Source organism: Prionailurus viverrinus, chromosome C1, assembly GCF_022837055.1.
Source record: "Prionailurus viverrinus isolate Anna chromosome C1, UM_Priviv_1.0, whole genome shotgun sequence".
Lineage (NCBI taxonomy): Eukaryota > Metazoa > Chordata > Mammalia > Carnivora > Felidae > Prionailurus > Prionailurus viverrinus.
The window spans coordinates 27,689,011-27,706,873 of record NC_062568.1 but is presented as its reverse complement, the minus strand read 5'-3'; the positions used below and the strand labels follow the sequence as shown (position 1 = coordinate 27,706,873).

The 17,863-nt window shown below is 34.4% G+C and overlaps 1 protein-coding gene across 4 annotated transcripts in view; it reads left to right on the top strand.

Annotated features, from left to right (window-relative positions):
* NBEAL1 (neurobeachin like 1) overlaps positions 1-17,863 on the top strand; it is a 167,636-nt gene that overhangs the window by 55,438 nt on the left and 94,335 nt on the right. For all 4 annotated transcript variants that reach the window (XM_047869187.1, XM_047869186.1, XM_047869185.1 and 1 more), the window contains 7 exons: positions 1,790-1,873; positions 4,742-4,840; positions 4,928-5,508; positions 6,238-6,370; positions 6,996-7,115; positions 8,485-8,788; positions 13,844-13,929. In XM_047869187.1, the coding sequence (XP_047725143.1) occupies positions 1,790-1,873; positions 4,742-4,840; positions 4,928-5,508; positions 6,238-6,370; positions 6,996-7,115; positions 8,485-8,788; positions 13,844-13,929 (1,407 nt within the window). The remainder of the gene's footprint in view (positions 1-1,789; positions 1,874-4,741; positions 4,841-4,927; positions 5,509-6,237; positions 6,371-6,995; positions 7,116-8,484; positions 8,789-13,843; positions 13,930-17,863) is intronic.

Sequence of the window (17,863 nt, the reverse complement as noted above, 5' to 3'; positions counted from 1 at the left end):
ATTTGAGGAGATATAAAGTACAGGAATGGGATCCCAATATCAACGTGGTGGTGACTTCATATTTTGGGAGCTTCTTTTTCTAAGCATTGTGGTGTATTGGGACCTTAGGGCTTTGTTTGTGAATATGTATGGTCAGTTTTAATACCTTGATTCTTTGCTTCTTGTTGACAAGTAATGATTATAATTCAATGGACAACCTGAATCCTGGAGGAAGGGAAGAAGACGCTGAACTCTCTTTAATTTAGCATAAAACTTAACTGTTGTCTTTTGTAGAAAGTCACCTCTATGTGGGTAAAAGGCAGAAATAAGCAGTTTTTGTTGCTTTTCTGCATTAGGTAATTCACTTTGGAAAAAACTACCTATAAAAATTGCTTTGTTATTTTTCTTTCCTGAAATGTTTGTGAGAGAGCTTTCATGATGTCTTTTATTAATATTATCTTAATATCCAGGTTTATAAATAGAGCTATGGTATAGATATGATGATTATTTTCTGTTCTGGATGTAAAATACCAATTACAGAGTACCATTTTAGATTTCTCTATAAATGTTAGTCCCTCTCAAGGCCTATATAGATTAATAAAACAGTTACAATGATATTCTCAGAGGTTTATGTTAGTATTCCTAATTGTAGGTACTGTGATGACTAGTCTTTGGACAAAGTGTAGGAAAGATCTTATTTATAAGAAATTCTCTATACAGAATTATTAATGCATAGTATGTTTACTACACACATAATAGGTATACATAATAATGTTTAATAAACAACATCAACAAAAATCAAGATACTGGCTTAAATAACTTGCCTAAAATTGGTAGAGCTTAGCTTAAAATGACAAAGATCTAATCAGTCCCTTAAATCATTTTTAGTGGGAGGGAGAGAGGAAAATCCTACTCATGAAGTGACTGCCTTTAAGTCATAGTAATATTACCAAAAGCAGATTTTTGGAACTGTTAGTTTTTACAGCTTTCTAGTTCTCATGTAAGGCTTTCATGGTTCATTAAGCCTGATGATATAACCCAGTCATATTCAATTTTTTAATGTTAATGTTGTATTTTGTTTTCACCTTTTGTCTCTAAATGCACTGTTCTGAAACTTAACACTTCTCTTTATGATGAAGCTTATACAAAATAGACAAAATGAAGCTGCTTTTTATTTTTTCTTACAGTTTTTGGCATTAAAGCTTGCCTACTCAAAAACATGATAATACTTATAGATACATATTTCATTTTCTGTTCTACCTCAAATTCTGCATCTTATGTAAAAATAAGTATACCTTATTGCTTGCAAGTGTGATTGATTGGTAAATAAATATACCATTTCAATTATAACACAAGGCTTGGAAACCAAATAGACAACACCATTTTAAATACCTTATTATACATGCTAATGAAATTTAAAGCTAGGAAGTTCAGTGTATTTTTGAAGGGAAATTAAAATATAATAGAATTTTCAATGATAGATCTTTCTCCCTTCCTCTGGAGATTGTCCATTATTTTTAAAAGCATGTGTTAAGCTTGTGTTCTTTTCGGTTTTTGGTTTTTTTCCCAAAACATTTCAAAGTGATGAGTGAATGTAGCTTTATCCTTCTTGACACATGGTTTATTTTCGTCAAGTAGGTAACTTTTCTTGCAGGTATAGTGTTTCAGAAATCTATTTTATTGTAAGAGGAATGTATTGCATGTTAAGTAATTATTCTTTCAGGTTTTCAGAACAAAGGTTTCCTAACTAAATACAAATCTTGAACACGTTGTTAATTTCTTTCCTTTTTATTTTTTTTCTCTCTGATAGGTGTTTCAGGGGCAATTGGATTGTTTGGCTATATCAACCATTAAGGCTTTGACAGCAGTAATGAATAAATCTCCAGCTGCTAAGGTGAAACATAAAATCCGCAAGCTCAAAAATGTTATCCTAGATATGCCAGTTTTCACTATGAAATCCCCAAAGTAATGTATGAAAGTATATATATAATACATTTGGTGTTATACCTGAAGTGAAATAGTTCACAAACTATCTCAGTATAGGAATCATTTGCTGTTAACTTTTGAGACAAACACCTATGGGGACTGCTTTGGATTATAAGATAGGCATATAATTATATGATAGAACTGTAAGCTAATAGAGACTTACAGTGTCAGTAAACAAAGATAGCACTGCTGTTGAAAAGATCATTTTAAGTGATTCTATGGTTAGTGAGTTTAAAAAATTAAATTTTATATCATAGTTTTTCTTCATTAATAAAATAATCACTCTTTCACTCTTTGCTCAGTTTATGACTGCCTAGACTGTGAGAAAATTTTTCACATGAATAGCCCTATCAGTTTGGTACTTGTTTTTCACAATGGCCGTGGAAATTCTGCTTCTTTGTTACCAAACCTCAGGATTTTCTTTCTGTCTCATTCACAACTACTAACTCTGTCCTGTTGTCCATTTATGCTGATTTGTGCTAGTAGTTTCGTCATTGAATAGTTTTAAAGATTAGTGAGATCATCTGTGTAAAGTGGTAAACCTATAGTGCCAGGCACATGGTAAGTGCTTAATAAATCTCAGTGTCGATGATGATGATGATGATATTTTACCTTCTGTTTACCACCTGTAATGTGTTTCATGCTTTACCTTTTAGTAGCAGACATGAATGTTATTCCTGGTTTCCTAAGCCATGCCTTCAGTAGTATTACTAACTTTCCGTTGGTTCCACTAGGACACTAATGTTTGCTCTATAAATGTTGCCATATGTAGCTTATGGTTAGATGCCTACTAGACAGCTTTTACAATTTTACAGGCCTGCTTGGGAATCTAATTCTAATTAAAATAGTTTCTGTAAGGGAAAAAAAATCATTTTAAGTTCTAAGTAATTGGTTTATGAGTATAATGAATTAGCTGTACTGTATTATGAAACTCAAGTCTCAAGTGATGTTCAAGTCTTAAGATATAATTTTTTTATTATGTAATGCATGGTTTAAAATTCAAAAGGTTATGTTAAAAATACCTTTTTAAAAATGATAGGTATTAGATTTTTAAGTTTTAGTTTAAATTCCAGTTAGTTAACATACAGTGTAGTAGTATTTTCAGATATACAATATAGAGATTCAGCAATTCCTTACAGATACATTTACTACAGATATAATACTCAGTGCTCATCACAGGTGCACTCTTTAGTCTCTATAACCTATTTAACCCATCTTTCCACCCATCTACCCTCTGGTAACTATTAGTTTGTTCTCTGCCTGTTTTGTTTTCTTAAATGCCACATATGAGTGAAATCATATGATGTCTGTCTTTCTCTGACTGACTTCTTTTGCTTAGCATAATACTCTCTAGTTCCATCCATGTCGTTGCAGATGGCAAGGTTTTATTCTTTTTTATGGCTGATTAATATTCTGTTTCGTGAGGTTGCCTGGGTGGCTCAGTCAGTTAAGTGTCCAGCTTCAGCTTAGGTCATGATCTTGCAGTTTGTGAGTTTGAGCCCCATGTCGGGCTCTATGCTGACAGCTTGGAGCCTGGAGCCTGTTTCAGATTCTGTGTCTCCCCCTCTCTCTGCCCCTCCCATGCTCATGCTCTGTCTCTCACTGTTTCTCAATAATAAATAAACGTTAAAAAAATTAAAAAAGATACTCCATTTTATGTATATACCACATCTTCTTTATCCATTCATCAATTGATGGACACTTGGGCTGTTTTCATAATTTGGCCACTGTACATGAAGTTCCTATAAATATAGGGGTCCATGTATCCCTTTGAATTAGTATTAAAAAATACCTTTTGGAAAAAAATGTTCTTTCTACCACTGGGCTCACAGCCAACTAGTTCCTCTCCCTAGAGACAACCAGTCTTACTCATTTTGTTTAAATCTTTTGATTTTATAATAAAAGTGTATACATTTTTGCCTGATTTACTGGACTAGTTTAGCATTACTAGATTTTTGTTGTCTTTTTATTTTACTTTATGACTTTGTGTGCCCACTAGTTCAAAAATACATATGACTTAGACCTTTCTAAAATGAACTTGATGTTTGAGATAAATTCAATCCATTTAGATACAAAAAGAAGAGAGAAAATTACCCAGTTTTTTCTGTCACCACTCAAAATTGCCAGGACTCTAGTCTTTTGAGACTGCTGCCTGGCTCCTGTTACCCCCAAAGTCTTCTCATTTTTTTGCCATTTTTGTTTTGACCTCATGTAATACTGTACTAATTACAAATCAAGTGAAGATGAAAGTGGTTGTACCCTAATCTGAAATTTATATAATATTTTTATAATATACAATTATACAATTATTGCTAATTTCATTTATTTTACATTTGGTAGGTTATTGTCACATCATATTTCAGAAGACCTATGGAATCTATTTTAGAGGGTGCCTGGTGGCTCAGTAAGGTTAAGCGTCCAACTTCAGCTCAGGTCATGGTCTCATGCACGGCTCATGGGTTCAAGCCCCGCATTGGGCTCTGTGCTGACACCTCACAACCTGGACCCTGCCTCAGATGCTGTGTTTCCCTCATTCTCTTTGCCCGTCCTCCACTTGTACTCTGTCTCTCTCTCTCTTTCTCTCTCTCTTTTTCAAAAATAAATGAACATTAAACATTTTTTTTAATTAAAAAAAGATGAAGATGTGATTTAAGAAGCAAATACTGTACTCAGTCTTTTCAGTATTAACTGAAATGGGTATTATTCAACATTTTAAATAATCAGCAAATTCAGTCTTTGAAAGTATGTTTTGATGTGTTTATTTCCCTTCCCTTAGGAAGTATTTAAAGAAAGAATTGGTTATACACATATGTTTGAGGTTTTAAAATCCCTGGGTCAGCCACCGCTAGAACTACTTAAAGAACTTATGAATATGGTGAGTTTTTTTGCTGTATTAAACAAGTTCCATTATCTCCATATCCAAAATGGTTACTAACCTTTTGTCTTTTATGTTGCTTTATAGGCTGTAGAGGGTGACCACACTTCAGTTGGGATTTTGGGCATTAGTAATGTCCAGCCTCTCTTGCTTCTTATCCAGTGGCTTCCAGAGCTAGAATCCCATGATCTGCAAATCTTCATTTCTGATTGGCTGAAAAGAATTTGTTGTATTAATAGGCAGAGTCGAACTACTTGTGTCAATGCAAACATGGGAATTCACATCATTGAAACCCTTGGTTCCCATTCTTCCCTCCATCGAACTTGTGCTGAGAACTTGATTGCACTTCATGGTTCCTTGGGGAGTCAGTCAGTGAGCTCAGAAGAAATACGTCAGCTGCTAAGATTGCTGAGAGTGGATGAATCTGAGTATATTCACCCTTATACTACTCCTGTGACTCGAGCAATTCTGACAATGGCCCGAAAACAAAGTCTAGAAAGCGCACTGCAGTATTTTAATTTGTCACATAGTATGGCAGGAATCTCTGTGCCTTCCATACAGAAATGGCCAGGGTCTGCCTTTTCTTTCAATGCTTGGTTTTGCTTAGATCAGGATCAGTTGACTCTTGGCAATGCTAACAAAGGAGGAAAAAGAAAACAATTGTACAGGTACTGATACAAGTTATGGAATATAAATGAAACTGTCATAACAATATATGTTGTAATTCTCAAACAGGAAAAAGCTTTTCAAGCATCTAGTTTTTAAATGTACAACAGTTTAGCTGAAACCGCTTTATCCTTAGGGCGTACACAGTTTAATTATAAGTGTTTTATCGCTTTCATGATATTGATTACATACATCAAATATTTTGGTAGGTCTTTGGTTAGTTTGGAAACAAAGTTCCTTCTTAAAAGTATGATAAAAGTGGAGAAAAAAGTGTAATAAATTTTAAAATGAATGGTGATCTCTATGTTCCATTAAAGGTGCTCTATATTTATATGAAGGATCACAAAACCTATGTGTATGTACATCCAAACTTAGTTACTTTGGTAACTGATAATTTTAAATAAATTTAATGCCTTGTGATTTTTAAGACATTTATTCATGCTTTCTGAATCCTATTTGAAAGAATTTTGAAATCTTCAAAATTTATCATTTTACTTTTGTTTGATAATGGAATTCCACTCTTCTGGCTACCTTTTATAATTTGTTAAACCATTAAGCCCATAAAAGATTTAGGAATTACCATTGATATGAGGTTGGACTGATGTGTGGGAATAGAATGTAAGCCACAGCATTATTGATAAAGATATTCATGATGATCTTACGGTTTTGTGTGTATTCAGTGATAAAACTGAACTGACTTCAAAAGTTCTGATAATATATATTTTTGTTAGCTTTTTTACAGGAAGTGGCATGGGTTTTGAAGCTTTTATTACCCATTCAGGTATGCTGGTTGTTGCAGTGTGCACAAAAAGAGAATATGCTGCAGTTATGCTTCCTGACCACAGTTTCTGTGATTCCCTCTGGGTAAGGTTTTAGGACATCACATTTAACTTTTTGGTTCTTTTCTTTAAAATCACACATTTGGTGAATGTACATCAGGGATTATCTCCTTTTTGAGCATTGATTAATTTTCACTTCATAATTCTGCTTATGTTGAAATTTATAAGGAAGTTAATAGCATTATCATCCTCATTATAAACTCAGCGATAATAATTTTTCTCCTAAAAAATTAAAAGTACATATTTCCATTTCTTTCATGTTTTCTAGAATCAGATTTGGTTTAGGAATTCAATTTAAAATGAGAACATAAATTATTAATAGCGATGCATCTCTCTTGCTTTTTCTTAAAGTATAAAATGCTTCTCATTAGGAAAATTGATTCTAAAGAATACTCAGACTTGGAAAATACAGGAAAGATACTTTGTTACAGTTGTGTATAAGTTGCTAGAACAATATATAAATGTTTTTGTAGTACTACAGAAAAAATTGTCATTCACTCTTACAAACAGAATTTTAACCAGCATTTAATTATGCTTAATCTCAATGTTCTGCTATTCACACAAACTAATTGAGTAATACTCTGAAAACACTTGTCATTCCAAAGATTTAATGTAATTTTAGTCTTTAAATGTATGCTTTACTTTACTAGCACAACATAACCATTGTTCACATGCCTGGAAAAAGACCCTTTGGTCAGAGCTTTGTCTATATCTATGACAACGGACAGCAGAAGGTCTCTGCCCCTCTCAGATTTCCTGCCATGAATGAAGTAAGCACACCTTATCTACTTGTTATGGGACCATGGGATTTTAAAATGTTTTGTATGTTCTAAGATATAGTAAGTTAATATTTAATACTGTTAGCCTATCATTATTAGATGAAGTTGGATAACATGTGATAAAGAAAAACAACTCAAAGAAGAAACAAATGTAATAAAAAACTTATGGAGAAAAAGACCTAAAATGGGAAAGCCAAAGAAATTTAATAGAGGAGAGCAAAGGATCATTTAATAAAGCCCTCCATGGGATGTCTGGGTAGCACAGTAGGTTAAGCGTCTCATTCTTGAGACTCTTGATTTTGGCTCAGATCATGGTCTCATGGTTCCTGGGGTTGAGCCTGGCAAGTGTGGAGCCTGCTTAGGATTCTCTCTCTCCTTCTCTTTGCCCCTCCCTTGCTAGTGTGTTCTCTCTCTCTCTCTCTCTCTCTCTCTCTCTCTCTCAAAATAAATTAAAAAACTTTAAAAAATTAAAAATAAATAAAATCTTTAGAAAAATAATAATAAAGCCCTCCCAAGTGTACAAAATACTTAGAAACTATTATGATGGTCTCTTTTCCATCCTCACTGAATTTGAAACAGTAATGAAGAAACTTTAAGCCTTTACATTGTAGTCAAATATAAGATGGAACTTATTGAGATGATTCTTAAAGAATATTATTGTAGCAGTGATTCACACGTCAGGGTTGTAGGATGTAAGCTTGGGAATAGCACACTGATTTGTTTTCAAAAATTTATTTGGGGAAAAGAATCAGAAATAAAAGCTGCAATTTGTAATAGCTCTGTTTAAAAAATCAAAAATAAAGATTGTTTACATATTGTATTAGAAATGGAAAAAAAATATTATTGTAAAAGTTCTTTGAGAATTCTTAGATAATTTTAAAAGAGCCTTTTTTGAAGGTAATGAAATCTGTTATTTCCCAGGTGCTTCTCTGATTCTAGTAGTTTCTTATTGATGTTCATCCTGATGCTCATTTTAGGATAGCCTGTAATTAGTGTTATTATACTAATGTGTAGTTCTGTTTATAAATTTTAAGGGAGAAAAGTAGTTTCCTTTATTTTAGAATATAGTAAAGTTGTTAAAGTTTTTAAAAATACTCATTAAAATTTCAAAATTTACAGAAGGATATAATGTGAGTTATAAAAGTAACACATCCAAATCCCATAGGCCAAAAGTAACATCTCTCATTGGCTTCTTATGTATGCACACACATGCACACATTATGGTCCAATAAAATTAAAACTTACAATTTATTTTCCATCTATTTGTTTTTTTAATTTTATGTGCTGTTTTATTTTCAATCTGAAGATCGAGATATAATTAAAATGGTGTAATTTATTTTGTTTGTTTCTTAATTTTTAGCCTTTTATTTCCTGCTGCATTGGTTCAGCTGGGCAAAGAACCACCACTCCTCCACCATCCCAAATCCCAGATCCACCTTTTTCTTCCCCCATTATCCCTCATCGGACATCATTTGGTGGAATTCTGTCATCAGCCTCCTGGGGAGGAACACTTGAAAAATCAAAATTGATTACCAAATTGATATCAGCTGGAACTCAAGATAGTGAATGGGGATGTCCCACATCTCTGGAGGGCCAGCTAGGGTCTGTTATCATATTTTATGAAGGACTACAGCCTCCTCAGGTGAAGGCATTGTATTTAGCAGGTGAGCATGTACAGTCATACTGTTTAAACTTAGTTTTTTGTTTTTTTTTTGCTGCCTACATATATTTTGAAGAATATATTTGATCTGAAGAGTGTATTTGTATTTGTAATGGAAGCTGAAAGGGAAGAAAAATCCCACTACATTCCCTGTCCGCCCACCCTCAATTGATTGGGATATTATTGACATAAAACATACGTAAGTTTAAGATGTACAGTGTAATGATTTGATAGACGTGTATATTACAAAATGATTGCCACAAGGTTATTTAGCACCTGCATCCCTCACATAATTATAGTGTTTTACATGTATGTTGATAATATTTAAGAACTGGCCTGTGAGTTTGAGCCCCATATTGTGCTCTGTGCTGATGGTGTGGAGCCTACATGGGATTCTCTCTCTCCCTTTTTCTCTGCCCCGTCCATGCTCTCTCTCTCTCTCTCTCTCAAAATAAATAAATAAACTTAAAAAAAAAAAACACACATGGAATGGTCAATACTGTTTCCTCCTTTTATTGATGTAAGGTGGAACCTTGTTTGAATTTGCATTTCTTTTTTTTTTTTTTTAGTACTATTCATTTACTATTCAATTTCTGTGATATCTTTTCACATTGTTGGTTATTCTATTATTTTTTATTTTAAATTTAAATTACTTAACATTAGATAAATTAATAGGTAAATTTTGTTATATTTGATATTAGGTTTTTAATGCTGTATAAAGTTTCCTTTCTATAGTGGAGATTGAACCACCCACAACTTTTCTAGGTTTTAGATGAATTGAAGGTGATACCAAAATGAAGTTCATTTTGGCTAGTATGGTTTAACTGTGTTGAATAGCTTGAAACAGCTTAATTTTATTTATTTATTTATTTATTTATTTATTTATTTATTTATTTTATTTTAACAAGCTCTCTTTAATAAAAGGAAAAACAGAAAAACAACCAAATATCATGTACAATATTATCTGTGTCATTCTCGTTATTCATCTGTTAAAATTGATGGCAATGTTGTATGTATAGCAATTTACAGAATTCATATTGTTAAATAACTTTAATTTTATTTATTTTTATTGTTTTTTAAAAATTTACATCCAAGTTAGCATATAGTGCAATAATGATTTCAGGAGTAGAATCTAGTGATTCATCCCTATATGTAACAAACACCCACTGCTCATCCCAACAAGTGTTCTCCTTAATGTCCCTTGCCCATTTAGCCCATCCCTCCACCCACAACCCATCCAGCAGCCTTTAGTTTGTTCTCTGTATTTAAGAGTCTCTTATGTTTTGTCCCCCTCCTTGTTATTATATTATTTTTGTTTCCCTTCCCTTATGTTCATCTGTTTTGTATCTTAAATTGTTCATATGAGTGAAGTCATAGGGTATTTGTTTTTCTGACTAATCTCATTTAGCATAAACACGCTAGTTCCATCCATATTGTTGCATATGGTAAGATTTCATTCTTTTTGATTGCCGAGTAATACTCCATTATGTATATATACCACATCATCTTTATCCATTAATCTGTTGATGGACACTTGGGCTCTTTCTGTACTTTAGTGCTGCCAGTGGCACAGCTATAAACATTGGGATGCATGTGCTCTTTTGAAACAGCACACCTGTATCCTTTGGATAAATACCTACTCGTGCAATTTCTGGGTTATAGGGTAGTTCTATTTTTAATTTTTTGAGGAACCTCCATATTTTCCAGAGTGGTTGCACCAGTTTGCATTCCCACCAGCAATGCAAAAGGGTTTTTCTTTCTCCGCATCCTCACCAGCACCTGTTGTTGCCCAAGTTGTTAATTTTAGCCATTCTTACTGGTGTGAGGTGGTATCTCATTGTGGTTTTGATTTGTATTTCCCTGATGATGCGTGACGTTGAGCATTTTTTTCATGTCTCTTGTTAGCCATCTGGATGTCTTTTTTTTTTTTTTTTTTTTTTAATGTTTATTTATTTTTGAGACAAAGAGAGACAGAGCATGAACGGGGGAGGGTCAGAGAGAGAGGGAGACACAAAATCTGAAGCAGGCTCCAGGCTCTGAGCTGTCGGCACAGAGCCCGATGTGGGGCTCGAACTCACAGACCGTGAGATCATGACCTGAGCCGAAGTCAGCCGACTGAGCCACCAGGCGCCCGTATCTGGATGTCTTCTTTTTTAAAATGATTTTTTTTTTCAACGTTTATTTATTTTTGGGACAGAGAGAGACAGAGCATGAACGGGGGAGGGGCAGAGAGAGAGGGAGACACAGAATCGGAAACAGGCTCCAGGCTCTGAGCCATCAGCCCAGAGCCTGACGCGGGGCTCGAACTCCCTGACCGCGAGATCGTGACCTGGCTGAAGTCGGACGCTTAACCGACTGCGCCACCCAGGTGCCCCTGGATGTCTTCTTTAGAAAAGCGTCTATTCATGTCTTTTGCCCATTTCTTCACTGGATTGCTTTTTTGTGTGTGTTGAGTTTGGTAAGTTCATTGTCGATTTTGGGTACTAACTCTTTATTTGATATGTCATTTGCTAATATCTTCTCCCATTCCTTCGGTTGCCTTTTAGTTTTGCCGATTGTTTCCTTTGTCATGCAGAAGATTTTTATCTTGCTGAGATCCCAGTACTTCATTTTTGCTTTTGTTTCCCTTGCCTCTGGAGAACGTGTTGAGTAAGAAGTTGCTGCAGGAGAGGTCAAAGAGGTTTTTGCTTGCCTTCTCCTTGAGGATTTTGATGGTTTCCTGTCTTATATTTAGGTCTTTCATCCATTTTGAGTTTATTTTTGTGTATGGTGTAAGAAAGTGGTCCAGGTTCATTCTTCTTCATGTCGCTGTCCAGTTTTCCCATCACCATTTGTTGAAGAGACTGTCTTTATTCTATTGGATATTCTTTGCTCAAAGCTTAGTTGGCCATACGTTTGTGGGTCCATTTCTAAGTATTTTCTTCTGTTCCATTGACCTATGTGTCTGTTTTTGTGCCAGTACCATACTGTCTTGATGATTACAGCTTTGTAATACATCTTGATGTCCAGAATTGTGATGCCTCCAGCTTTGGGTTTTTTTTTTTTTTTTTTCAGGATTGCTTTGACTATTCGGGGTCTTTTCTGGTTCCATACAAATTTTAGGATTATTTGTTCTAGCTCTATGAAGAATACTGGTATTATTTTAATAGGGATTGCATTGAATATGTAGATTGCTTTGGGTAGTATTGACATTTTAACAATATTTGTTCTTCCTGTCCAGGAACATGGAATATTTTTCCATTTTTTTGTGTCTTCTTCAATTTCTTTCATAAGCTTTGTATAGTTTTCAGTATGTAAGTTTTTCACCTCTTTGGTTAGGTTTATTTCTAGGTATTTTATGGTTTTTTGGTGAAATTGTAAGTGGGATCGATTCCATGGTTTCCCTTTCTGCTGTTTCATTATTGGTGCACTGATTTCTGTGCATTGATTTTATATCCTGCCACTTTGCTGAATTCATCGATCAGTTTTAGCAGGTTTTGATGGAATCTTTTGGGTTTTCCATATAGAGTGTCATGTCATCTGTGAAGAGTGAAAGTTTGACTTCCTCCTTGCCGATTTGGATGCCTTTTATTTCTTTGTGTTGTCTGATTGTTGATGCTAGAATTTCTAATACTATGTTGAATAACAGTGGTGAGAGTGGACATCCCTGTCTTGTTCCTGACCTTAGGGGGAAAGCTCTCAGTTTTTTCCCATTGAGGATATTAGTGGTGGGTCTTTTGTATGTGGCTTTTAGGATCTTGAGTTATAATCCTTCTATCCCTACTTCCTTGAGGGTTTTTATCAAGAAAGGATGCTGTATTTTGTCAAATGCTCTCTCTGCATCTATTGAGAGAATCATGTGGTTCTGTCCTTTCTTTTATTAGTATCATATATCTCTGATTTGTTTGCAGATACTGAACCAGCCCTGCATCCCATATAAATGCCACTTGATCATGGTGAATAATTATTTTAATGCATTATTGGATCCAGTTGGCTACTATCTTGTTGAGAATTTTTGCATCCATGTTTATCAGGGAAATTTATCTATAGTTCTGCTTTTTAGTGGGGTCTTTGTCTGGTTTTGAAATCAAGGTAATGCTGGCCTCATAGAATGAGTTTGGAAGTTCCTTCCATTTCTATTTTTTGAAACAGCTTCAAAAGAATAGAAGTTAACACTTCTTTAAATGTTTGGTAGAATTCCCTTGGAAAGCCATCTGGCTCTGGACCTTGTTTTTGGGGAGGTTTTTGATTACTAATTCTTTACTGGTTATCAGTCTGTTCAAATTCTCTATTTCTTCCTGTTTTCAGTTTTGGTAGTTTGTATTTTTCTAGGTATTTTCCATTTCTTCCAGATTGCCCAATTTGTTGGAATATAATTGCTTATAATATTCTCTTATTATTGTTTGTATTTCTGCAGTATTGTTTGTGATCTCTCCTCGTTCATTTTTTATTTTATTTGGGTCATTTCCTTTTTCTTTTTGATCAGACTGGCTAGGGGTTAATCAATTTTGTTAATTCTTTCAAAGAACCAGCTCCTGGTTTCATTGATCTCTTCTGTTTTTTTGATTTCAATAGAATTAATATCTGCTCTAATCTTTATTATAATTTCCCATCTTCTGCTGGTTTGGGGTTTTATTTGCTGTTCTTTTTCCAGCTCTTTAAGGTGTAAGGTTAGGTTGTATATGTGAGACCTTTCTTCCTTCTTTAGGAAGGCCTGTATTGCTATATACTTCCCTCTTCTGACCACGTTTGCTGCATTCCAGAGGCTTTGGGCTGTCGTGTTATCATTTTCATTGGCTTCCATGTACTTTTTTATTTCCTCTTTAATGTCTTGGCCATTCATTCTTCGGTAGGATGTTCTTTAATCTCCAAGTTTTCATTTTCTTTCCAAATTTTTTCTTCCGATTGATTTCAAGTTTCATAGCGTTGTGTCTGAAAATATGCATAGTATAATTTCGATCTTTTTGAACTTGCCTGAGGGAGAAACAACTTAATTTTAAATTTTGTTCTGATTACACAGAATCAAGGAGGCCAAAAATATTCAGTGATGTTTATGTACGTGTGTGTAAATAATTTTCAGGTCCAAACTGTTTAAGCCCTTGGAAATTTCAAGAGTCTGACATGGCTGACCTGTCTGGTAACATCCTTCTTCACTATACTGCAAAGGTGAGAGTAAATGCATGGACTGTATCTACTTGTAACTGTGCTATGAACTAAAATTCCTTTTTTGTTCCTTTTGTCATTTCAGTGGTTAATTGAGAAGGATAGTCTTGAATTAAATTTAAAAATTACTCATTTTCAAAGGAAGAGGAGGTGCAACTCTCAACTAGGATTCAAATGTTTTGATTATGTCATCCCAGTAGTATGAGTGAGGAATCATATAGTATGAGTAGGAATCGTTATGGTGGGAAGTTTTACTAATGAATTGACTTCAGTAAATGAAACTGTTTATACTTGGATTATCCCACTTTTTTGGAAGGAGAGATTAAACAGAATTATGGTTAACATTTTTTTGTTTATTTTTTAAATGTAATTCTAGCAAGAAAACAAACCAAAAAAATGAAATGTTTACTTCAGAAGGAGAAGAAAGAACTACCTATATGCATAGCATGCATAGTCCTTTTTCCTTCAAAGACCTACCTAGTGAAAGTAATTAAGGTCCGTAAAGTCTGAGGGAAAGAACTGGGAGAAGAAAAGGGAAAGTGGCATAAACAGTATCAGTTGCCTTAATTGTACTAAATGTTAACACTGACACAAAAAATGCTTTTATTTGTGGGATTATGCACTATAGAATTTTTTTTCTAGTTTAGCCAGCTAGTACATGGTCATAACTTATTACTTTAATACTTATTTGTGATATCTGACCTAATAAAATTCACCTATCATTTGTATTCCCCGTGACTTTTTATTTTGAATAATTTCAAGCTAGAGAGGAATTGAAAGAATGGTAAAGTGAAATCATGTATACTCTATACTCTCCACCTGAATTCACCAATTACCAATTTTGCCACACCCGTTGACACCTGTTGCCTGTCTTTTGTGAAGGCACATTGACATAGGTATCAATGTAGCTATGTATTTATGTAATTATTAACCTACCTGGGAAAATTATCAATAATTTATGTACTGTATAACTCATTCAAATTTTCTCAGCTTTCTCAAAAATATTTTGTTTAGCCTTTTAAAAAACTTAAATCTGGATCAAGGTTCATGCCTTGCATTGGTTATAAAGTCTCTTAGGACCCTTATTTTTTTTAGTGTTTGCCTTTTGTAACACTAACGTTTTTCCAGTATGTTTGTTTACTGAACTAGACTTTATTTTCTTGGCAGGGGCTAGATCATATACTTATTTTCTTTTTACTGTTATTATTAAATATATAGGAAATAATTGAATTTAATCTCACTGATATATTTAATAGCATGTCCTAGATACATGTTAGTTAACTGAGTCTTTGTGGCATTGTTTGTCTTATTTATTCTCTTTCCAGATTTAAACTTGATAACATTAGGTTGAATTTTTACTGTTGGAACTTCCTTCCAGTAGTTGGAAGATCCAACAGTAAAAATTCTCTAATAAGAAAATAGGTATTATTGTTTTTCCGCAAGAAACTCAGTATGACAAATACTCAATAAAACAGTTTTTTGGAGGAATATTTCTTGAAACAGTGATATATCATGATAAAAAGTGTTCTGTGGTTAACGGAGTTTGGGGAAATGCTGTATTCTGTATATCCATTTTGGAGATTGATCATATACTTGAAAAATCTTATTAGAAAAAACTTAGTTTACTTTTGTTTTATCCTACTCTTTGACCAGTTATTTGAACATAGAACACATTCTGTTTTTTCATCTCACTTATTTAACAAATGCTAGTTTGAGAAAAGCTGCTCTTGAAGATTTTCTGAGAGTCAACAGCTTTTCATTTTTGTAATCGCTTGTAAGAGGTGTTGAACCATCCATTGTTTATAATTTTTTGAGTGTCTTCTCCATGCCAAGAATTGTGCTGAACTTTTAAGATCTAAAGATGAATTCAGTGTCTGGCTTTAAGAAACTTATAACCAGGGGCGCCTGGGTGGCTCAGTCAGTTGAGCGTCCAACTTCGGCTCAAGTCATGATCTCACAGCTTGTGAGTTTGAGCTCTGCTTCAGGCTCTGTGCTGACAGCTCGGAGCCTGGAGCCTGCTTTGGATTCTGTGCCTCCCTCTCTCTCCCCCAACCCACTTGCATTCTGTCTCTCTCTCTCAAAAATAAACAAACATCAAAAAAAATTAACAAAAAAAGAAACTTATAACCCAAACTGAAGTAAATATGTAAAAAAAATGAGTGCAATGTAATTTTATGAGCATTTTTCTTTTTAGCTACCATTTATTGGGTATTTACACTAATATTAAGCACTATGCTAAATGTTTTATATGTATTATTTCACTTAACCTTCATAAAAACTCTAAGGGATGTATGGTATTACCCGTGTCTTTTATGAGCTGTGGTTTTCTGAGGCTCAGTAAAGATAAGCAACTTGCTTAGCCTCATAATTTTAGTGAATGGTAGTGCTGGAGTTAGAATTCAGTCTGTTCAGTGCATATCCTTAACCACTATACAGTATTTCTGTGTTGGAATTGTGTATAAAATATAGTGAGAATATAAAGGCGTGAGTGGTTAGTTCTTTCAGATCATAGCAAAGATGGTTTGATTTGTGTTTTAAAAGGCAGGGTTGAGGAGGGATGTGCCACATGTAACAAGCAGCACCTACAAAGGCATAGACTTTAAAACTGGGATCTACGTATATTTGGGTTTAGGGCACTAAGCAAGTAGGAAGAGAAGATGGCAGGAAATGAAATTAGAGGGCACATAGAGGCCAGATTATAGCAAGCCTCCTATGGCAGGCTAAGTAGTAGGCAGTGGATAGGATTTTAAGCAGAAGAACAAAATATGATAAGGTTTACATTTTAGAAAAAGGTCTCAAGCTGCATTGTGAAAGTTGGATTGGAGGGATAGGAGACGGGAAGCAGTCATGCCATTAGAAGTTGTATTGTATGAGGACAAGTCATAGATACACGCTACCCAAACTGAGGTAGTAATTGGAGAAAGACATTTCTGTCTTTGAGACTAATATAGTTTACATTAAGTGTAAACTCAGTTTCCATTTGTTTTATTAAAGCATTTTTTCTCAGTTGCCTTAAGAAGAAAGCAATGATGCATCATTTATGCTAAAATTTGTAGTAGTTTTTTTTTTTTTTTTTTTGAATGGTAATTGGATTCAAGGATGCTTCATTATCTGCAAATTCACAGATTGGATGCGAAGTTATATGCTTTATAATCCTTCATGGAAGTTAACAAATACATTTGATAATTTCTAGAATTGCAGACTAGACTCGTAATATGAATATATCCAGAATTGTCTATAACATGAAGGAAAAGTCTTATGCCTGTGATTAGAATTTTATATCATATGTTTTTCTGTTTTGTGATTTTTTTTTTAAGGTTTATTTATTTATTTTCAAAGAGATAGGGTAGGGGCAGAGAGAGAGAGAGAGAGGGAGGGAGGGAGGGAGAATCCCAAGCAGGCTCTGCACCATCAGCATGGAGCCTGATGCAGGGCTTGAGCCCACAAACCGTGAGATCATGACCTGAGCTGAAGTCAGACGCTTAACCAGTTGCCACCCAGGTGCCCTGTTTTGTGATTTCTGTATCTCACGTTTTAATCACATAATTATGTGTACCAGTGAAATTATGCCTAGGGAAATACTCAATGGGAATAGAACACTGAATTTGTTAAAGACTCAAAATCTTGGGCCACCTAGGTGGCTCAGTTGGTTAAGCATCCAACTCTTTTTTTTTTTTTTTTAATTTTTAAAAAATATTTATTTATTTTTGAGACAATGCGAGAGACAGAGTGCAAGCAGCAGAGGGCAGACAGAGGGAGACACAGAATCCGAAGCGGGCTCCAGGCTGTCAGCCCAGAGCCTGATGTGGGGCTTGAACTCACAAACTGAGATCATGACCTGAGCCGAAGTCAGACACTTAACCGACTGAGTCACTCAGGTACCCCTAAGCATCCAACTCTTGATTTCAGCTCAGATCATGATCTCATGATTCATGGG